General features: G+C 47.5%; 3 protein-coding genes across 3 annotated transcripts; 1 reads left to right on the top strand and 2 right to left on the bottom strand.

Annotated features, from left to right (window-relative positions):
* Positions 1 to 6,800: 6,800 nt before the first annotated feature.
* LY89DRAFT_681727 (DUF1740-domain-containing protein) lies at positions 6,801 to 10,376 on the bottom strand. The gene is made up of 2 exons (XM_018214359.1): positions 7,849 to 10,376; positions 6,801 to 7,776 (listed from the first exon to the last, which is right to left on the bottom strand). The coding sequence occupies exons 1-2, from the start codon at positions 10,310 to 10,312 to the stop codon at positions 7,007 to 7,009; spliced, it is 3,234 nt and encodes a 1,077-aa protein (XP_018075474.1). The 5' UTR covers positions 10,313 to 10,376; the 3' UTR covers positions 6,801 to 7,006.
* Positions 10,377 to 10,540: 164 nt separating this feature from the next.
* On the top strand, positions 10,541 to 16,303 carry LY89DRAFT_427117 (uncharacterized protein). The gene is made up of 3 exons (XM_018207444.1): positions 10,541 to 10,963; positions 11,023 to 15,157; positions 15,208 to 16,303. Exons 1-3 carry the CDS (start codon positions 10,587 to 10,589, stop codon positions 16,108 to 16,110), a joined length of 5,415 nt encoding a protein of 1,804 aa, XP_018075473.1. The 5' UTR covers positions 10,541 to 10,586; the 3' UTR covers positions 16,111 to 16,303.
* On the bottom strand, positions 15,999 to 16,860 carry LY89DRAFT_715392 (PRTase-like protein; the record flags this gene model as incomplete). Its single annotated transcript, XM_018218201.1, has 2 exons — positions 15,999 to 16,737; positions 16,792 to 16,860. 2 exons carry the CDS (start codon positions 16,858 to 16,860, stop codon positions 16,201 to 16,203), a joined length of 606 nt encoding a protein of 201 aa, XP_018075472.1. The 3' UTR covers positions 15,999 to 16,200.
* Between the last annotated feature and the right edge of the window lie 74 nt (positions 16,861 to 16,934).

Genomic DNA, 16,934 nt, shown 5'->3' with positions numbered 1-16,934 from the left:
TCGAGTGTCAATTTGGCCTCCGAAATTGCTGGCGCCCAATTAGCGGGGCCGCGCTTCTGGGAGGCCGAAGATTATCTGAGTCTGTGCTGAACTGAATCGAACACGCCGGAGTAGACACCTACAGGCTGGGATGGGATGGATGCGATGGCAGATCTGTCTCTGTGTAGAAACACCGCCCGCGACCTGCACGATCGTACACCTTTTTCCTCACAGCTTCCAAATTACTGGTCACTTGGTTGCAGATGAACACCGGTGGTGGGCTCAAACCACCAGAAACAAACCCTCTGTGCTGCACGCTGGTGGATCGATGTCGTCGTTATGGCTTGGAAGTGGGGATGGATGTTCTAATACATGGGTTTTCCTCCGTCAAAAGATTTTGATAGTGGGCACTCTTGCTTCAGACAATGCGCCTATGGGTGTTTGAGATGGAAAAGATGCCGATGAGAGATCGTTGATAGGCCTCATCAGTAGGAGAAGTCCAATCAAGCACTGAATGGCGTGCAAAAATGCTGAGATGGTCGAACTCTATTTCCAATGTTTGGTAAGTAGAGAGACAGACGTTCATCAGATTCGAATTCAGCTACGGTGCGGTGCGATGCATTGCAGTGCGGTTCAGTATCAGCGGGTAAGAAAATATCTGCAGATGGCGCTGTCGCTTGTGTCCGTCCTCCTTCCAAAATTTACACGATCATCGCTACCCTGAGAGCTTAGTCCACTACCCCTCCAAACAAACAATGCCCTCCGAGACCGAGACCCTTCAAAGTTATACCATGACTTCTATCATTCAAGCATCTCTCGACTCAATATCTTGAGAGTATACCCGCTCCCCGTCAACAGCTTGCCTGAATCGCGTCATTGTCAACAAGCACAACCATCATCCTATCCTGTGCTCTTCCGATGTCCGTCACCGCCGTGCAACTAATTGATCGACGACATGGCATGGGATGGGATGGCAGACGACGACGAGATTGCTTTCTCACGAGGTGGATCATGCCATCCTTGTCTGGTGGGGGTTGACCTTGAACCCTACAGTAGAGAGAGACAGGAGTAGAAAAGCTCACGGACGCGAGGCGAGAGAGGAGGGGTCTTAAAATTGCTGCAGCAAATGCATTCCAGCCGCGAGAACCACAGACTCACCCACTGCTGAGCCAGCCGCCCAAATCTCACGAGAACCTCCAATGAAACCTCATACTTGCCTTTCTCGTCCATCGCACCCCGTCGTCGCCTCACTCCAATATCCTCTCCAGCATACCAACGTGCTAGGGTGCCGCCAGAAGAGGCTGCTTTCATGCCGGAGACACTCCTCCTGTGTCTTCACCGCGACTTCGAAGATAGTTTGCCACCACACACACACACATCTTCATCCTTTGCTCAGTCACCCACACCTTCAGATCATTGCTGACACAGTCACACCAATATACGAGACAAGCGATTCATCAGCCTCAAGCCTCGTGAGAAGGCGGTCTTAGAAGGGTCGATCCCTTCTCAGGCACACATTGGACTTGTTTCACCAGCCTTCCATCTCAGTCAGCTACTTCGGGACGGCAGCTCACCGAGTGCGACGCAACACAGATTTCCTTTTCTCTCTTTTACGCATGCAATGTGTGGCTCAGGTAGGTGGCGGGCCAAGAGATCTGAATATCCTCATGTGTGCCAAAAAAGCAACGATGACCTCAATGTACTCGATTCATGGATGCCATTCGACAATGGATTACTCTGTACGGTTTCCCGAGGGAGGAAAGATATGTTTGGCCATTGGGTGATTTGGGGAAGGATATCTTTGTCTGCATATGCAACAAGATGAGGTTAACCAGTAGAGATGCCTCTCGCGAGCACCGTGCAGCTCGCCAAACCACGAGTGTGGGGTTTGGCCGTGGCCCGACGGGACATCTGAGGAAAATCTTCATGTTTAATCATGGGCATCGCAAGTCGAAGTGCGACAGCTGACTCTGTTTTTCATCAGATATCAAGATTTCTGACTTCTCGCGCCCCCAAACCCCCGGAACTCTCGGCCACGTTCCAGAAATGGAAGCATAGAAGCATGGGAAAATTTAAGCACGAGTGAGTAGTGAACCAGAATGTCGCCGCGCTGCGAGCAACCGCGCAGGACTGCAGGAGGAGTTTGTTGCAGCAGCATGTTTCGACGCTGCACAACACTATGCTGCCTGGGTATGTATGTATGCTACCTACCTCTGCGCGGGGCAATATCGTGAGTTTGATCAAACGCCAAAGGCTCCGCGTTGACAGCGGTACATTAAAGCGGTGAACGATGGAGGGGTCGAATCAGATCCGGCCTGATAAGGTCCAGAATTAGAGTTTGGTCGATGGAGGGGTCCTCACTCACCTCCTACAGTACCGCGAGACGCGCCAGGATTATGGAAAGCGAAGGGAAGGGTTGTGCTTAGTGCGGTGATGTGCATCATTTTCTCGTCCGATGCGAACCTCGACGATGCCAAGTCTGGGCGTGCAAGAGCGGCATCGGATATATCGAAACACCTTCAAAAACATCGTGAGCTCTGCTTGCTCTCCCCCAGTCATTGTTACCGACTAGGGCAGACCGCTCAGCAGTGCTTCACCGTTGTTTGATCGCGATGCTTTTCCGACCACAAGATTTACTTTATCGGTAAATCCACGGAGCTCTCGAGATAGGTCGGAGCATTTTGCTCGGCTCAAAACTCCATGTTGTATACTACCGGCGAACTACTTCTGCAGCAATAGTCGCGTTCGGGGTAGATCTTCACTGAAGAAGAGCCAACATCGAATACATCGGAACGTGGCATTTGCCAAGCCCTCTTTCGAGTCAGAAGCCTCGGCCACTTTCAGCATTCCTGAGTGTCGGTCACGATCCAGAAATCGTACCTCAGATGACTTCTCTCTATGAGACTATGATTCGGATAAACCTGCTAAGAGAGTCAAATGATTGAGAAGCCTCGACTTGATGCCCTGCTAATGAAGGTATTTTCATCACGTGCGTTGTCTAGTTCTGTCTCACTTCCAAGTTCACGTCACCTTGCAATGTTTTGCAAATTCTCTCTCTCTTTTGGATAGACACACCGTATTCGGAATCTCCATAATTTGACACAAACCCATCACCGCCAGCCACCAAAGCTTATTTCGCTATCGGCACTGTTTCAAACCTTACGATCTCCCAGTGGAGACCCTTCACCTCCAATCACGGGGATGACCCCAGAAACATGGAGACACGTCCAAGTGAACGACGTCATCGCACCAGAAAGATCAAAAGTCCTCCGAGCAAGTCGTCCTTGCATTGATAGGGCATCAATTGCTGTGGATATCAGGCACACGGTGTGTGTGCTGTCAATGCCGATATCAGGAATAAACAAAACATCTACTTCCGTCGGTGAAGCAACGATTACTTTTTTCCCCAAGTGGAAAGGGCGGCATTGGCTCTGTTCCCGGGAATGGTGCAAGGCTGGTATTTTTTTCGTGGGCGGCACTTCAAATCCGCGTCGTTCAGGGGTGGCGGCTATTATGAAGCTTGGGGGTTGAGGTACAGCATTGTGCTTACTGTTACACGGCGTAAGGAGTGATGGGTGTAAAGGTGCCTGGCTGTACTTAGGAGTAAAACGGCGGTAGGGAGGTATTTCGTGCATGTTGCAATATTGCGTGCTTTTTGAGGCGGATGTCAAGGGTTAGAGGTGAGGAAGAGAAGTCTGTTGTGCGGTCATGTTTTCTGGATGTTTGTTCAGTCTACTGTTGATGGGAAAGGTTTGAGAACTTAGCCTCAAGTTCATGTCGGTGCACAGTCTTGGTCATTTAATACGTTTCTTCTCTCAAGAAATGGCCTTGCTATTTTGCTTTCATCGTTTGTGTTCGAGGTCTCGAGTGAGAGGATCAGAGTAATAGCAGCCATTGTATCCGGACTAATGGAGATTTGACAGCAATGAGTAACTTGACAACAATCCACCCATCTTGCTATCTACTTAGGCATGCTTGCCTCTAAATTCTTGCAAGTCCCAATAGACAGCAACACATCAACATTGTCTCTTCCTTCCTGCTTTGTTGATACATGATGAAGTACAATATTCATGAACTTTACTTTGTATCCTTCCCAACGACTGTCTTTCACTTCAAGTGAATGATTCGAAGACCTGTTTTTTCTATAATCGTTTTTCCAACGACCGTCCTTTACTTCAAGCGAAACAAGTGAATGAGTCAAAAATCCGTGTTTTCTACAAAGAAAATTAATTCACTCGTCTCAACGACTCATACCTAGCGGCCGCCGCGGTCCCGCTCCGCCTATATATACCTCCAGCGGCCGCCTCCGGAATCCTCTCTCTTCAACGCAAAGAAGTCCAAGAAGTGAGAAACCTTGAGGACCCAAGGTTTCTCAAGACGCCCAAGACCCCTGGCCCTGGCTTGTGTGGTGTTTTGTGAGGGCTTTTGAAGGGCATTGTCCTGTGACATTTACGATTCAGAAATATTTGATGATCTTTTTCCCGCTTGAAGTGGGAGATGAGACGTGAGGTTTTTGTTGACAGCAACTGGATATGTTAACAACCCCCCCTCAATCTTCCTGCATGAAACACAAATCCCAACCGTCTCAAGCAATAAATTCATCATCAAAATACAAGGAAACAGAATAAGTTGTCCTAAACTCCTTCCCAAGAGTCCTCCCCTTGCCTTCCGCTTCAAGTGAATAATCCCAAATCTCTACGGCTAACAACAAATACTTCACTCTTCTCAGCAACTCCGTCCGCCGTCCGCCGTGTTCCGGCCCTGCTCCTCCGTCTATAAATACTTACAGCCGGCGCCAGCGGAGTTTCTTTCTTTCTTTCTTTCTATTCAGCGAAAGAGACAAAGAAAGGGCAAGGATGAAGGGGTGCCGGAGCGGGAGCGGGGTTTGGGTGTGGGGTGGGGATGGGATAGAGAGTTTTGTTGACAGTTGATGGGGTTTGTTGTTAACGAATTGTGGAATTTCAGATAAAAGGAATGTATTTCACTGGCATTTAGGAAGCTTGTGCAGCATAAGGACCATGTCTGTCTTTCTGCCCAACAAGTTCCATCATGATTGTCTGGTTTTCCAGCGTTGCAGATCAAGAAAAATGGAAGTCTGTCTATGTATCCGAGATAAAGCGTCGTTGTGGAGGTGAAAGAAAGGAAAGAAAGGGGGTTCGATATATATCTTTGACTTGGCTCGCAAATTTTAATCTTTCTAATGTAGGTCTTTCAACTGGACATCCTGACGTCTCGTCTTGTTTTCTGCTATTAACTGCTTATTACGTTGTCGATAAATTGTTATTGTCAACTTGCAACTTTGGCTGTACCGCATCTTCAAACCCCCTCAATTTTTTGCAGCTACTAGAACAAACATCTGGTTCCCGGATACATAGATGTCCGGCTCCTCACACAACATTGTCGTGATCGCATAGACGCAGGAGCTGTTGTGGTGTTTGGTCTTGAAAGAAATAGCGGAAGGAGGCGCGTTTTTTATATTACGAGGGTGGGAATAAGCGAGGAGATTCTTGAATCGGGATGAATTGTTATGTGTTTGTTTTTGTTGTTGTTGTTGTTAAGTGCATATGTTGATGTCAATCTATAATTCAAATTGTGAAGTCTTGTTTCGTTCTACTCAGGTCTAAGATTGCGCATTCCAAGGCTAGGTCAGTTACGCGACGTTAGCCCGGAACCATCGCTATCTTCTAGTTCCTATCGTGCTTTGCGGAAAACACGAGTTCATTTTGCTCGTGTGTCTGGTAGAAAAGAGAAAGATTGGGAGGAGGGGTTGTTTTTATACTTCGAGAGGTTTCGAGTGGTGGAATCTATTCGAAGGGAAGGGGTGAATAAAAGTCGTTTTCTGTTTTCTTGATTTTTTAGAATCTGGCTATTTTGAGGCTGTCTTTTGTTCTCTGTTATTTTGTTATTGTTAAGTGTATATTTTGTCGTTAATATTTTTTTTCTTTCTTAAGAATCTCAACTGTGATCACTGAAAAGTTTCTTTTCGTTCTGAGCAAGCCTGAGATAAGGCAGAAAGGGTCCCGGGGACCATGTCAATATCTTCACACACAACGCCAGTGGGGAGTTGCTGCCGGGCGCAAATCTGAGCCACTTTCCCTCTCTTTCATGTCTATAAATACTTCCTTTTCGCTGATCTTAGAGGATCGGCGAACGAGTTCAAGAACTTGCAAGTCTTCCTGTCGTTGTGACTGGGGACAAGTGGTTATTGTGGTGCAGCACGGTTGTGGTGGTTTGAGACAAGTGGGTAGTGGTGGGACGGAAAAAGCGGGAGGGCGTTGACAACAAGAAGGATGTGATAATAAGAGAAAGTTAACAATAAAATCAAGTTAGCAATGAAAAGAGTTACCTAGCCTACTATGCGCAAAAATTCTTCCTTCAATCTCTTAGACGATAATATCAAGAATAAGGCTTGAGCAGATCAAAAAGTGTGTGATTATTTCGCGACTTTTCAAACTGCAAAGTAGTACTTGGGGAACATGAGCGATAACAGCTCAAATATGAGACTCTTGCTGTTATGGATATGGTTGTACTTATAACAGGCTAGCCGATTCGGGCATAAAATGAGCTCGCTAAGTATTGAACAAGATTCCCATCCATGGCAGCCTGGTATTCCTGAGCAGAATATTCGGATTTCCGTTTTATCACGAGAATGGGCATTACCTGGCTGTTGTGCATGCAGGAGTTTTAAGTTTGGTAGTGAATGGAAGAACGCAGTATGTAGAACCTTGTCAAAGCAGAGTCGGTTGGCAAATCATGGAGTCTTCTTTGTTTATGTAGAGATCGAGAGTCTTCTTAGTAGTCCTAGTTTCCCCTAGGCTGCCGTTCAAAACAGACTATCCTGGCACCCCAAGCTGATTATTTCGGGCGCCAGATTATAGCGCATGTAGCGCACTCAGTGCCTTCAGCGCATTCAGTGGGGTGTTGGGCGCTGCAGTAGAGTACTCTAGATTTGAAAAGAGTCTGTTCATGGTAGCGAAGTCGTATGTCAATTGGAAATATTCATCCTTTCAATTTCTTATCCCTCCAATCAATCTCTGATGCTTTTCTGTCCCCGACTCTCCTCAATTTTCTCTAACTCATCGTCAAGATCAACATGAACCCTCAAGTCCTTCTCCCCCATAACCTTCCACGTGCCTCTCAACTCCTCAAATTCCAACCCACTCTCTCCCAGCATCTCAAACCCTAGGATATAAAGTTCCTTAGCCCAGGGACATGCTCTTAATGCTCTGTACCATATGTCCTTCGCAAGACTTTTATCCTTGCCAGTCTTTGACAATTGCTTCTCGTTTTGGACAACCCAGACCAGGTAAAATCTCCACAACCCAGGAGAAGATCGAGACATTGGGGCTGAGACGGCCTTCTCGAAGGCTGATTTCACGGAATGGATATTCCCGTAGGTCATCTCATATTGGATAGCGAAGAACCGGGAGGTGAGACAGTCGTTTTCTGGTATTAGAATTGTGGATAGGAAGAGGGAACGGACTCGATTCTCAACTCTTAGACGAGCTTCATTTGCTGTATAAAGGGCGAGGAATAGAGTATTTTGTGGGAAAAGGGCCAGGAAATTGGATAAGTAGACACGAATTAGAGAGGGACGGTAAGGACCATTTCTACAGTGAAATTGCAAGAGTCGAGCCGCCGACTGAAGGAGAATCTCTTGGTGATGCGTATGGTTCCGAGTAGCAAGTGCTTTAGAAAAAGACATGAGGGTTTTAAGGGCCGTGGTAACATCGCCTTGAGTTGCGGATGTTGGTTCTGTGCCTGATGTCTCGCTAAGATAGGCGAGAAGTGTTAGGCCTGGTAGTAACGTAAGCAAAGGTCCTGAGTTGGAAGCAGCATGAAAGGTAAAAGGAATGGGGAGCTCCTTACATTCTGCATACATTACTGCATGTTTTGGGTCTCCTGTAGAGAGAAGAAAGTCTCTAGTAGAGCGGATATGGTGTTTGGCTCTGAGAAGAGTAGCAGGAGTTGGAGTAACGCCAGAATTTGGCACTCCGTCTGGGATGCTAAGGAGGTGCCTGAGTGTAGAGATTTTGTCTCCATCCTCAAGACAGCACCATGCCAAAGATTTCCACGTTAAAATCGAGTCAGGTTTCGATTCTGTCTCTGAGCTTGATCCATTCATGTTGAGAGCGGCAGTGAAAACTCCATTCGCTACATCCTTATTGCCTCGAGACCATTCAATCAAGGCATACGCATTGTAAAGTGTGAGACTCGAGGGATGTCGCTTCAAGAGGCTTTTCGCTACCTTCTTAATCGTCTCTGGTTCGTTGAGGTATTCGAAAGCCATGTGGTACTGTGCAAGACCTTCCGTAAAGGAGTCTTGCGTGAGTTGTTTCAGAGCATTCCGAATATACTGGTAAGGCACAGGGCCAGTATCTCCACCATATAAGTCGTCCCACTTTGTTATTTGGTAAGACGTATTGTCTGTGAGTGACAACGGACGAATACTCTGGTACATGACGTGAAAACATGAGGTGAGGGTAATAACCTCAGTATCATCCTTTGCCTTTACAGAAAGTTGCTGCTGAAACTTCGCAAGATCCCAACCAAGAGAATCGTTCCTGATGAACTGCTCCATGAACCAGCTTCCTGGTAATTCGTGATCACTTGCTGTAGGTGGCAGCCGACAGAACGCCAGAAACGCATCGACGCACAAGGAGCGTAGATTGACTGGAAAGAGTATTGAAAGTTCTTCAATATCAGAGAATAAGATCACTCTGAAAGGGTCATCCTCGGCTACTTCATCCATGGTTCTCGCAGGGGTCCGTGAGCACTTCGAACGCTGTCGTTCCGCAGCAGCCCATGACTTGAAGATTGTCGATGGTCGAATGGGATCTTGCGCCTCGTCTGTAATAGGTTCTGGCACATCAGATGAAGTTTCGTCGTCTACATATCGGCGCCAACCCAAAGCACCGTCTTCACCAAGACGTGGTACCTCACTCTCCCAAAACTGCCGGAATAGGTTGATATATTCTTCCTTGGAGAGCAATGAAGTTGGGCCGCAAAGGTTCAGTTCTAGCAACCCTTGCCAGATTGCTACAGAGAGTTCTGAGTAGCCAGACTCACGAATGAACAGCGTGAGTCTGAGAAGGACGTAAAGGACTTGTTGATAGAAGGAATCTGCAGATTCGTTGTTCGACTTCTCGACAGCAGTAAGAAGTAGTTTGATTCTGCTTAGATAAACTTCCTTAATCTCTTCGTAACGAAAAGCTGAGAAAGTTGATTGTTTGAAGTCCAAATACTTTGTCCATAGGACCAAACTATCGATATTCTCCCTGGCGATTTGCTCCCATCGATCTGCTTGCACCTGCAATTCCCAAATCTTGGCGCCCTCTGCCATCAGCTCTTGCAGCAACTTCTCTCGATCGGCGAGAGATCGTGTTTTCTCCAAGGCTTTCTCGTACATGTGAATTTTGATGTCCGCTGTACTCCTGATCTCGGCATTGGTGATTCGGCGATGATTGTCTCCAGTGCTAATCAGGGCATCTTGATGACCGATCAATTCAAGCCATGCATCGATGTCATGTGGACACTCATCAACTTTCCTACGCAGTCGTACATTCTTGTCGCGGACAGCCATATCTAATCTTATAGCTCGTCCCGCATCAGACCCGGAGTCGTCACTTTCTGTAGCATATTGCATGTCATGGTCTTGCGGTTGATCTTGAGCTTTGACTTTGCCATATATTGACCTGTAGTCTCTGCTGTCTTGCTCTGAATCGGAACTTGCGTTCTCGCCATTTTCTCCTCTCATGCGTTTCTTGCCTCTCGCCTGCAAAGAGATGAAATTTGCGTTCGTGTCCTTGGCATTATCCACCTCGGCCACAACCTCTGGTCGGAGTCTGAGGAGACGTGGCTTATCTTTCTCGACCCTAGAAAACACATATTTTTCTCGTCCACGAAACTTGGGAGATTTCCAATTCTTAAGGGTTATCGCTTTTCCATCGTCGAGGTCTCGGTCAATCTTGAGATCTAACGAAGCCCCTAATACGAAACCACCTCCAAACCGATGGTATGCAGGAACACTATATCGATGAATGCTTCCATATTCAAGGTTCTTCACATCGCCCTTTCTATCGATATTGAAGACAGCCGAACTCGTCTCATCTGGGACGACGCGTGACACTTCCAGGTTCGTTCTTGATGCATGAATCCTGTCTCTATCTCTCGATCGGTGCCGTTTGTGATGTGCTGACTTGCGGTCCTTCTCTTGCTCGCTTCTCGAGGAGTGCCTAATCTCTTCACGGCTCCTAGGATTCGCTTCTTGTGGTTGGAGAGGCCTAGGTCGAAAAGATGTGAACTTGGGAACCTTCGTCTGGGGTTCTGACATCGCGTACCACCCGAGAACGAAACTGTACTATAACATATTGTTCAGAAAGTTATATTTGGTGAACTGGTTACGAGGTGAATCTGGCTTTCAAGTTGAAGGGCCCTTCCAATTTGAGTACAGTCACGTGTAGAGTACTAGCGTACATTATTATCCCGAAGTTTAACCCGCGCAAAAAAAGTTGATATCGATAAAGAAATGTGGTGTAGCTTTTCACATTTTAGAATATCTCTGCACCAAGAATGGTTTTTTGAAGCCCTGCACCAGCTTTTTCAAAATGTCGACCGCCTTAGCAGCGCAGCTGTCAAGAATAGCTGCCAATTCCGAGAGTTCTTTAAATCTCAAAGCGCAAAAGGCGAAGCACTCGAAATCTCTAATTTTCGAGCCCAGGATAGCTGCCTCGCAGAGCTTCGAAACTATTTACACATTATGCCACGAGGGTTTTCAGGAATTATGTCTCCTAGACGGTCGATTTGCGGAATTTCAGAGAGACATTTTCAGCGAACGCAGCCAAGAGAAGGATCGGACGCAATTGACAGCAGCAGAGAATACTGAGCTGAACGCAAGATTGGAATTATTTCTGGGGTTGGTTGGAGGTCGACTGAGACTCAATCCAGCAGTAAAAGCTGTTGAATGGCTAGTTCGAAGGTTCAGGTATGTACTTTGCCTCAGTAAGACAAGATATCTTTGTTGACTCGACTTGTGTTTTATAGAATTCACGAGTACAATACCCAGTTTGTTCTTTTGACCTTCCTCCCGTACCATACTCTCCCGATATTCACAACTCTTTTATCGATCTTGCCGAGCGCCATACCCGAAGAATGCAAATTCCTTCAGCCCTATATTCGATCCTTGACACTCCCTCCGAGGCACCCTATTGTGCAGGCCGCTACAAACAATGTTCAATTTGCTTCGAGCCTCAACAATTACGTGCTACGGATATGTCAGGCACGGCAACATTACGCAGCACTATTGGCGTTTTGGGCAGGCATAATGACCGAAGCTACAGGTGGCATGTTGGATAAGGCACGGTCAGGAATTAAGGCAGTGCAACGGCAAAATGAGCAGGAAGTCATCTTGAGGCTCTTGCCTACACTCAACGAAGGGCTGGCTATGAAGAAAATCTCGGATCTCCGTGTGGGGTGTTATATGCTTCTCTCTGTGATGGCATCCAAAGGAGGACTGGACGACAAGCTCCTGACGGCTATGATGGAAGCCGTTGTCCTTGGCTGGACGAGTGAGACTATAGGGCCGGGTCTGGTATGTCTGTGCGTCCTTGCACAACATCGAGCAGCAGCTCAATTGACAAAGAGACTCACGAAGGAGCTATTAAAGATCCCAAACCTCTCGGCTCTTTTTGTGGAACACTCGAAACAGCGTCGTGTAGACAATCTTGCCAACGGCCTCTGCCTTGCACTGGTGGATCGACTCCGAAAAGTTTCAGATATTAGCGGTATTCCTGTCATTCAAGATGTCATTGAGCATGATATATTAAGTGATGCTCAATGTTGTGTCATTGTTAAGGCGCTAGTCCTCGTCGCATATCAGATTGAAGACAGCACCGATGCTCAACGACAAGCACGCTCTCATTTGGCCACTCTCCTGGTCACTCTCACGCAGATGCCTGGACGCTCTGGCTCTTTAGTGGCAAGAGCATTGGCTGATACCGAAGTCGATATGGATGAGCTAGAGTTGAAGCTTCAGATGGCCATCAGACCCGCTGAGAGATCTGAACTTCTATCTGAAGATGCCGATTTGGAAGATTCCATAGAAAACGTTTCGGGTCCGACCTTCAACACCATTTTAAGCCAGCTTCCGAAAAAGACCGTCAACGAGTTGTCTTTCTTATCCCACGATGCTTCGCACGTATATCCAGACCTTTGCCGGGCCTTTCTTGCTTCTGCATCCAATCAAATCGACATGAAGGCTTTCGACGAAGCTCCAATCTTGCGGCGAGAATCGGCTTCAGAAGATACCTTATACTTTTCATTTTACATGAAGACCTGGTGTGGTCCATTTCCCGTTATTACACGGGCTTCTGCACTTCAGATGGCCACACGAAGCTTATCGAGTCTCAAAGTATCCGACGAAGATTTTCAAGCTGTTTTACCGTACGCAACCGCTGCTCTCGGTGACCCTGCCGCCAAAGTACGTCGTGCAGCCGCGGAACTCATCATCGCAATCCGAGAAAAGTACCCATCAAGTACGGAAACGAAGAAAAAGTCGAAACAACTTCGCCGATGGGCTTCGGGAGACTTGTATGGACTAGGAGCTCATACCAGTGACTTGGTGTGGCTATCACCAGAAGTTGTAGTTCGTCTCCTCAACGATATGATTGTTCCAGCCTTGGAGGAATGTGTTCTTGACCAAAACCACATCGAGCATGTTTTTGAAAAGTCACTGAACAGCTTAAAGAGTACGGAAAGCACCAAGAAATCAGACGTTGGGCGTCTTCCACAAGCTGCAAGAGCAGCTATTTTGTCCTTCTTCGCTGGCCATGCCACGCATACACCCCTTTTCGGCGTGAAGCTCAGACTGCTCAGTGTTCTGAATCAGGTTCGAAGTGTAGCAGGAACATCGAGAACCAAAGCTCTTCTTCCCGCTCTCCAAGAATGGGCCTCTCTAAATGTCACCGAGGCCCTGAAACGATGTCAGGATGAACAAGTCGATGTTTCGGAGCTGAACAATCAGATGCTCTTGATTGTGACCCCTAGTGACAAGGATGGACTCCAATTTCTAGCGAGTATCATCAGCGGTGATGTGGCCTCCGAAAGATCTGAGTTGATGAAAGCTACTTTCACAAGACTACGTGGCATGTGGTCCTCAATAAAAGACGAATTACGATTGAGTACGGCTCAGATGCTCATGGACTCGGCTCAATCGTCTGGGAAAGGCATGGCAGCACATCGCGAGTTAGCTGCAGAGGGCTCAGCTGAGCTCCTACGGACGATACCCCTGCCAAGTGAAGTCCTCCTTACTTTCCTTGAGCAGCTTCCAACAGCTGCGAAGCTTGCAGATAAGTCTCCTGCTACAAAACGGCGGAGAACTAGCCACGGCGAAGTGGCGCGGGCAACGCTACAAGACTCGACACAGCTTACTACTGCTATAAGGAAAGTCACATTTGTGCTCCAATTGGTTGATAGTTCCGAGCCAGCTAGACACCCTGAGCTACTTAAAGGGCTTTTCAGTATCTTGGCGGAGTTGCAGCACTTTAAAGTCCAAGTAGGATCTGAACTCGCGTATCTGCAAGGCTTGGCCCTAGGTAGCCTTCTTGCTATACTCAAGTCACACAAGTCAGATCCGAGCCTGAAACTTGATCGCTCTGCAGTTCGTGCGGACCTTCTCGTTGATTGCATACAAAAGACGTCCAGCCCGCAAGTGCAGAACGCCGCACTGCTTCTCATTGCAGCTCTAGCTGACACGGCACCCGAACTCGTGCTTCACAGCGTTATGCCAATTTTCACTTTCATGGGAAGCTCGGTATTGAGACAGAACGATGACTACTCTGCGCACGTCATTAGTCAAACCATTCGTGAAGTCATCCCCCCTCTGATATCATCATTACGGAAAGAAAAGAGCAACCCAGTCACCGGCGCCGCAGAACTTCTATTGAGTTTTGTGGCCGCTTACGAGCACGTTCCTCCCCATCGTCGAAAATCGCTCTTCGCATCTCTGGTCCAGACTCTTGGCTCCGAGGATTTTCTCTTTGCCCTCTTAGCCATGATGGTCGACAAGTACGGTTCCACCGAAACTATTAAGGCATTCGCCGCTGAGTTATCGGGCTCGTTCGGTGTTGAAGTGCAACTGCAATCCACTGTCAAGTATCTCGAACTAGTCGGCGATGTGCTAAAACCAAAACCGACGTACTCAACCACCTTGCTCAGTGCCAACGATGATAGCGAATCGGATGCCACCAGCATTGCACTCAACGAATTGGCTCTGTTGCCACACCTGCTATCTCAGAAGCGTCTTGTCGCACAAGTTGCCAAACTACTCGAACGTGATGACATGGACGCAGCGAGAATTCGAGACCTCTACTCGATCCTCCTAGAGAGCATTCTCAATCTGGCTGATTCTGTAAAAGAACAAAAGCGATTACACACCGCTTGTGGAGATGTTCTTGAAAGTTTGCTTGGCCTTTTGACGACGAGCGAGTTTGTCAAGTCTGTTGAGGGCTTGCTTGATAGGCCGAACGAGACTTTGCGACGCAAGATTCTGCTATCCTTGAAGGTTCGCATTGATCAAGAAAGTGCCTCTGACATTGCATCCCGCACTGCAATGCTCGGGTTTCTACCACAACTCACAGCTATCATTCGCGAATCGAAAGATGTGCTGTACAAGCATACTGCAGTTGCTTGCGTGGACAAGATTTCAGAGAAGTATGGCAAGAAGGACCTCGAGGCTGTAGCAGCGGCTGCCCAGACAATTGCTGGACCATACTGTCTTGGTCAGCCGGATAGTCATTTACGCGTGATGGCTCTCTTGTGCCTTGCTTCATTAGTCGAAATCCTTCGTGAAGGTATCGTTTTGGTCCTCCCAATCGCCATCCCAAAAGCTTTGGAGTATATGACGTCTATTACAAAGCCCGAGGTCGAATCCCAGAAACTGCTCAAGGCCGGCTACGCTTTCATAAGTGCATTAGCACATCACCTACCGTATATGATTTCTGGAGGCTACTTAGACAAGCTACTCGAAATATCCAACTCGTCCGCTGAGGCTGAACTTGACGATGAGACCCACGAAGCCAGAGTCCAGTGCCTTCAGCTTGCTGCGAAACAAATCGACGCTAAGAGCATGTTCGCGGCTTTGGAGAAAAACTGGGAGCGTGCGGCTTCAATCGGACCATTGGTAAGTCTTATTCGAATTTCGTCTAACCAGTCTTGCTAACAATATGCTAGGCTTTGCGTGAATACCTTGAAGTCCTTAGTACTGCTATTGATAAGCACCAAAAGAGCGTTGTCACCAAGTACTCGCCTATTCTCTCGAAAATATTCCAGAATGCATTTGATCTCCGGCGCCAGTGGACTGCCACTGACGATGATCGCTTCTCAGCCGATGCAATGTCCGAAATTGAATCAGCTGTCAATGATGTGGCAATCAAGATGATCTACAAATTCAACGATGCTACATTCCGACCCATCTTCTCTAATCTCGTTGACTGGGCTGCGTCTTCGCTACCTAAGAAAGACAAACTTGGAAGGAACTTGCGCCTCCAAAGCATCTACGGTTTCATGACAGTCTTCTTCGACAACCTCAAATCGATTGTCACCAGCTACGCAACTTACCTACTTGACAATGCCGTTGAAGTACTAAACGCCGTCAATCCGAAAGACGACGTATCCAAAGAACTCTGGTCTAGAATACTGCAAACATTAACCAAGTGCTTCGAGCATGATCAAGACGATTTTTGGCAGACTCCTTCTCGTTTTGATGCCATTGCCCCTGTTCTTTGTGCTCAGTTTACCCACGCCTCGACTCTGCCACTCCTTCAAGACCTAATACCTACTATTGTCGAGCTCGCTGCCGCAGCAGATTCGCAGGACCACCACAAGGAGATCAATAGCGCCATTCTAAAACACATGAGATCTGAAACAGCGAGCGTTAGGTTGGCTGCTATCAAATGTGGGCAGCAGTTGACTGACAGATTGGGTGAGGAATGGCTCTCTATGCTTCCAGAGATGTTGCCGTTCATCAGCGAACTGCAGGAAGATGACGATGATGTGGTGGAGAAAGAGACACATCGATGGATTGTAAAGATTGAGAGTGTGTTAGGAGAGAGTCTAGATGCTATGCTTCAGTAATATACCTATGATACCATAGCATTGCCGTCAGAGTCTATCGTGGATATAGGTATATTGGAAAATCAAAATGTCCGTCATGAAGTCAAGTCCTCAGCCTAAGGAAATAGGCGCACCCATATTCGTCGTAGTCAAAGTGACCATGGCATACCTCTTCGCGTCCCCCAAATTCTTCTTGACTGCCTCTGCATAAATTGGAATGTCGACGTCGAAAATGAAAACTAGTTCTGCAACGCTTTGCCCTAATTTCTCAACCAATCCCTTTGCTGCCATCACACTCCCGCCCATCCCAAGTAAATCATCAACCAAAAGTACTTGCTTTCCCTCTTTCTCAATACCCTCGAAAGCATCGTCTTTCATCTCAAAACTATCAGGTCCATAATCCTTATCATAGGTAACGGAAACCACAGCCCCTGGCAGCTTCCCCTTCTTCCGGACCGGGACAACCGGAAGCGAAAGACGGGATGCAATTAGAGGACCGAAGAAGAAGCCACGAGCTTCGAGACACACGATTGCGGAAATCTTGGTCAGGTCGTGAGTTTCCTGGATGTGCTTTACGAGGTGCGAGATTACGATCTCGGTCACGGCTGGGTCCCGGAATATTGGGAAGATGTCGGCGAATGGTTGTCCCTGATATTGATGAACAATGGCGACTGGGATAAGTGGGATATATTGATCACTTACTGGGTTGGGGTGTCCGATGTAGAGCTTCAGCTTCTCGAGAATGAGAGCTACGTCCTTCGGGTCTGTCATTCTGACTTCAGTGGACGAACGTTCGTATAGGTTCAAGTTAAGTTCAAGGAGACAGAGGAAGTGACTAAGCTATC

The sequence above is a fragment of the Mollisia scopiformis genome (assembly GCF_001500285.1).
Source record: "Mollisia scopiformis unplaced genomic scaffold LY89scaffold_5, whole genome shotgun sequence".
Lineage (NCBI taxonomy): Eukaryota > Fungi > Ascomycota > Leotiomycetes > Helotiales > Mollisiaceae > Mollisia > Mollisia scopiformis.
The sequence above is the reverse complement of the archived record's forward strand: the minus strand, read 5'-3'. Positions and strand labels throughout refer to the sequence as shown.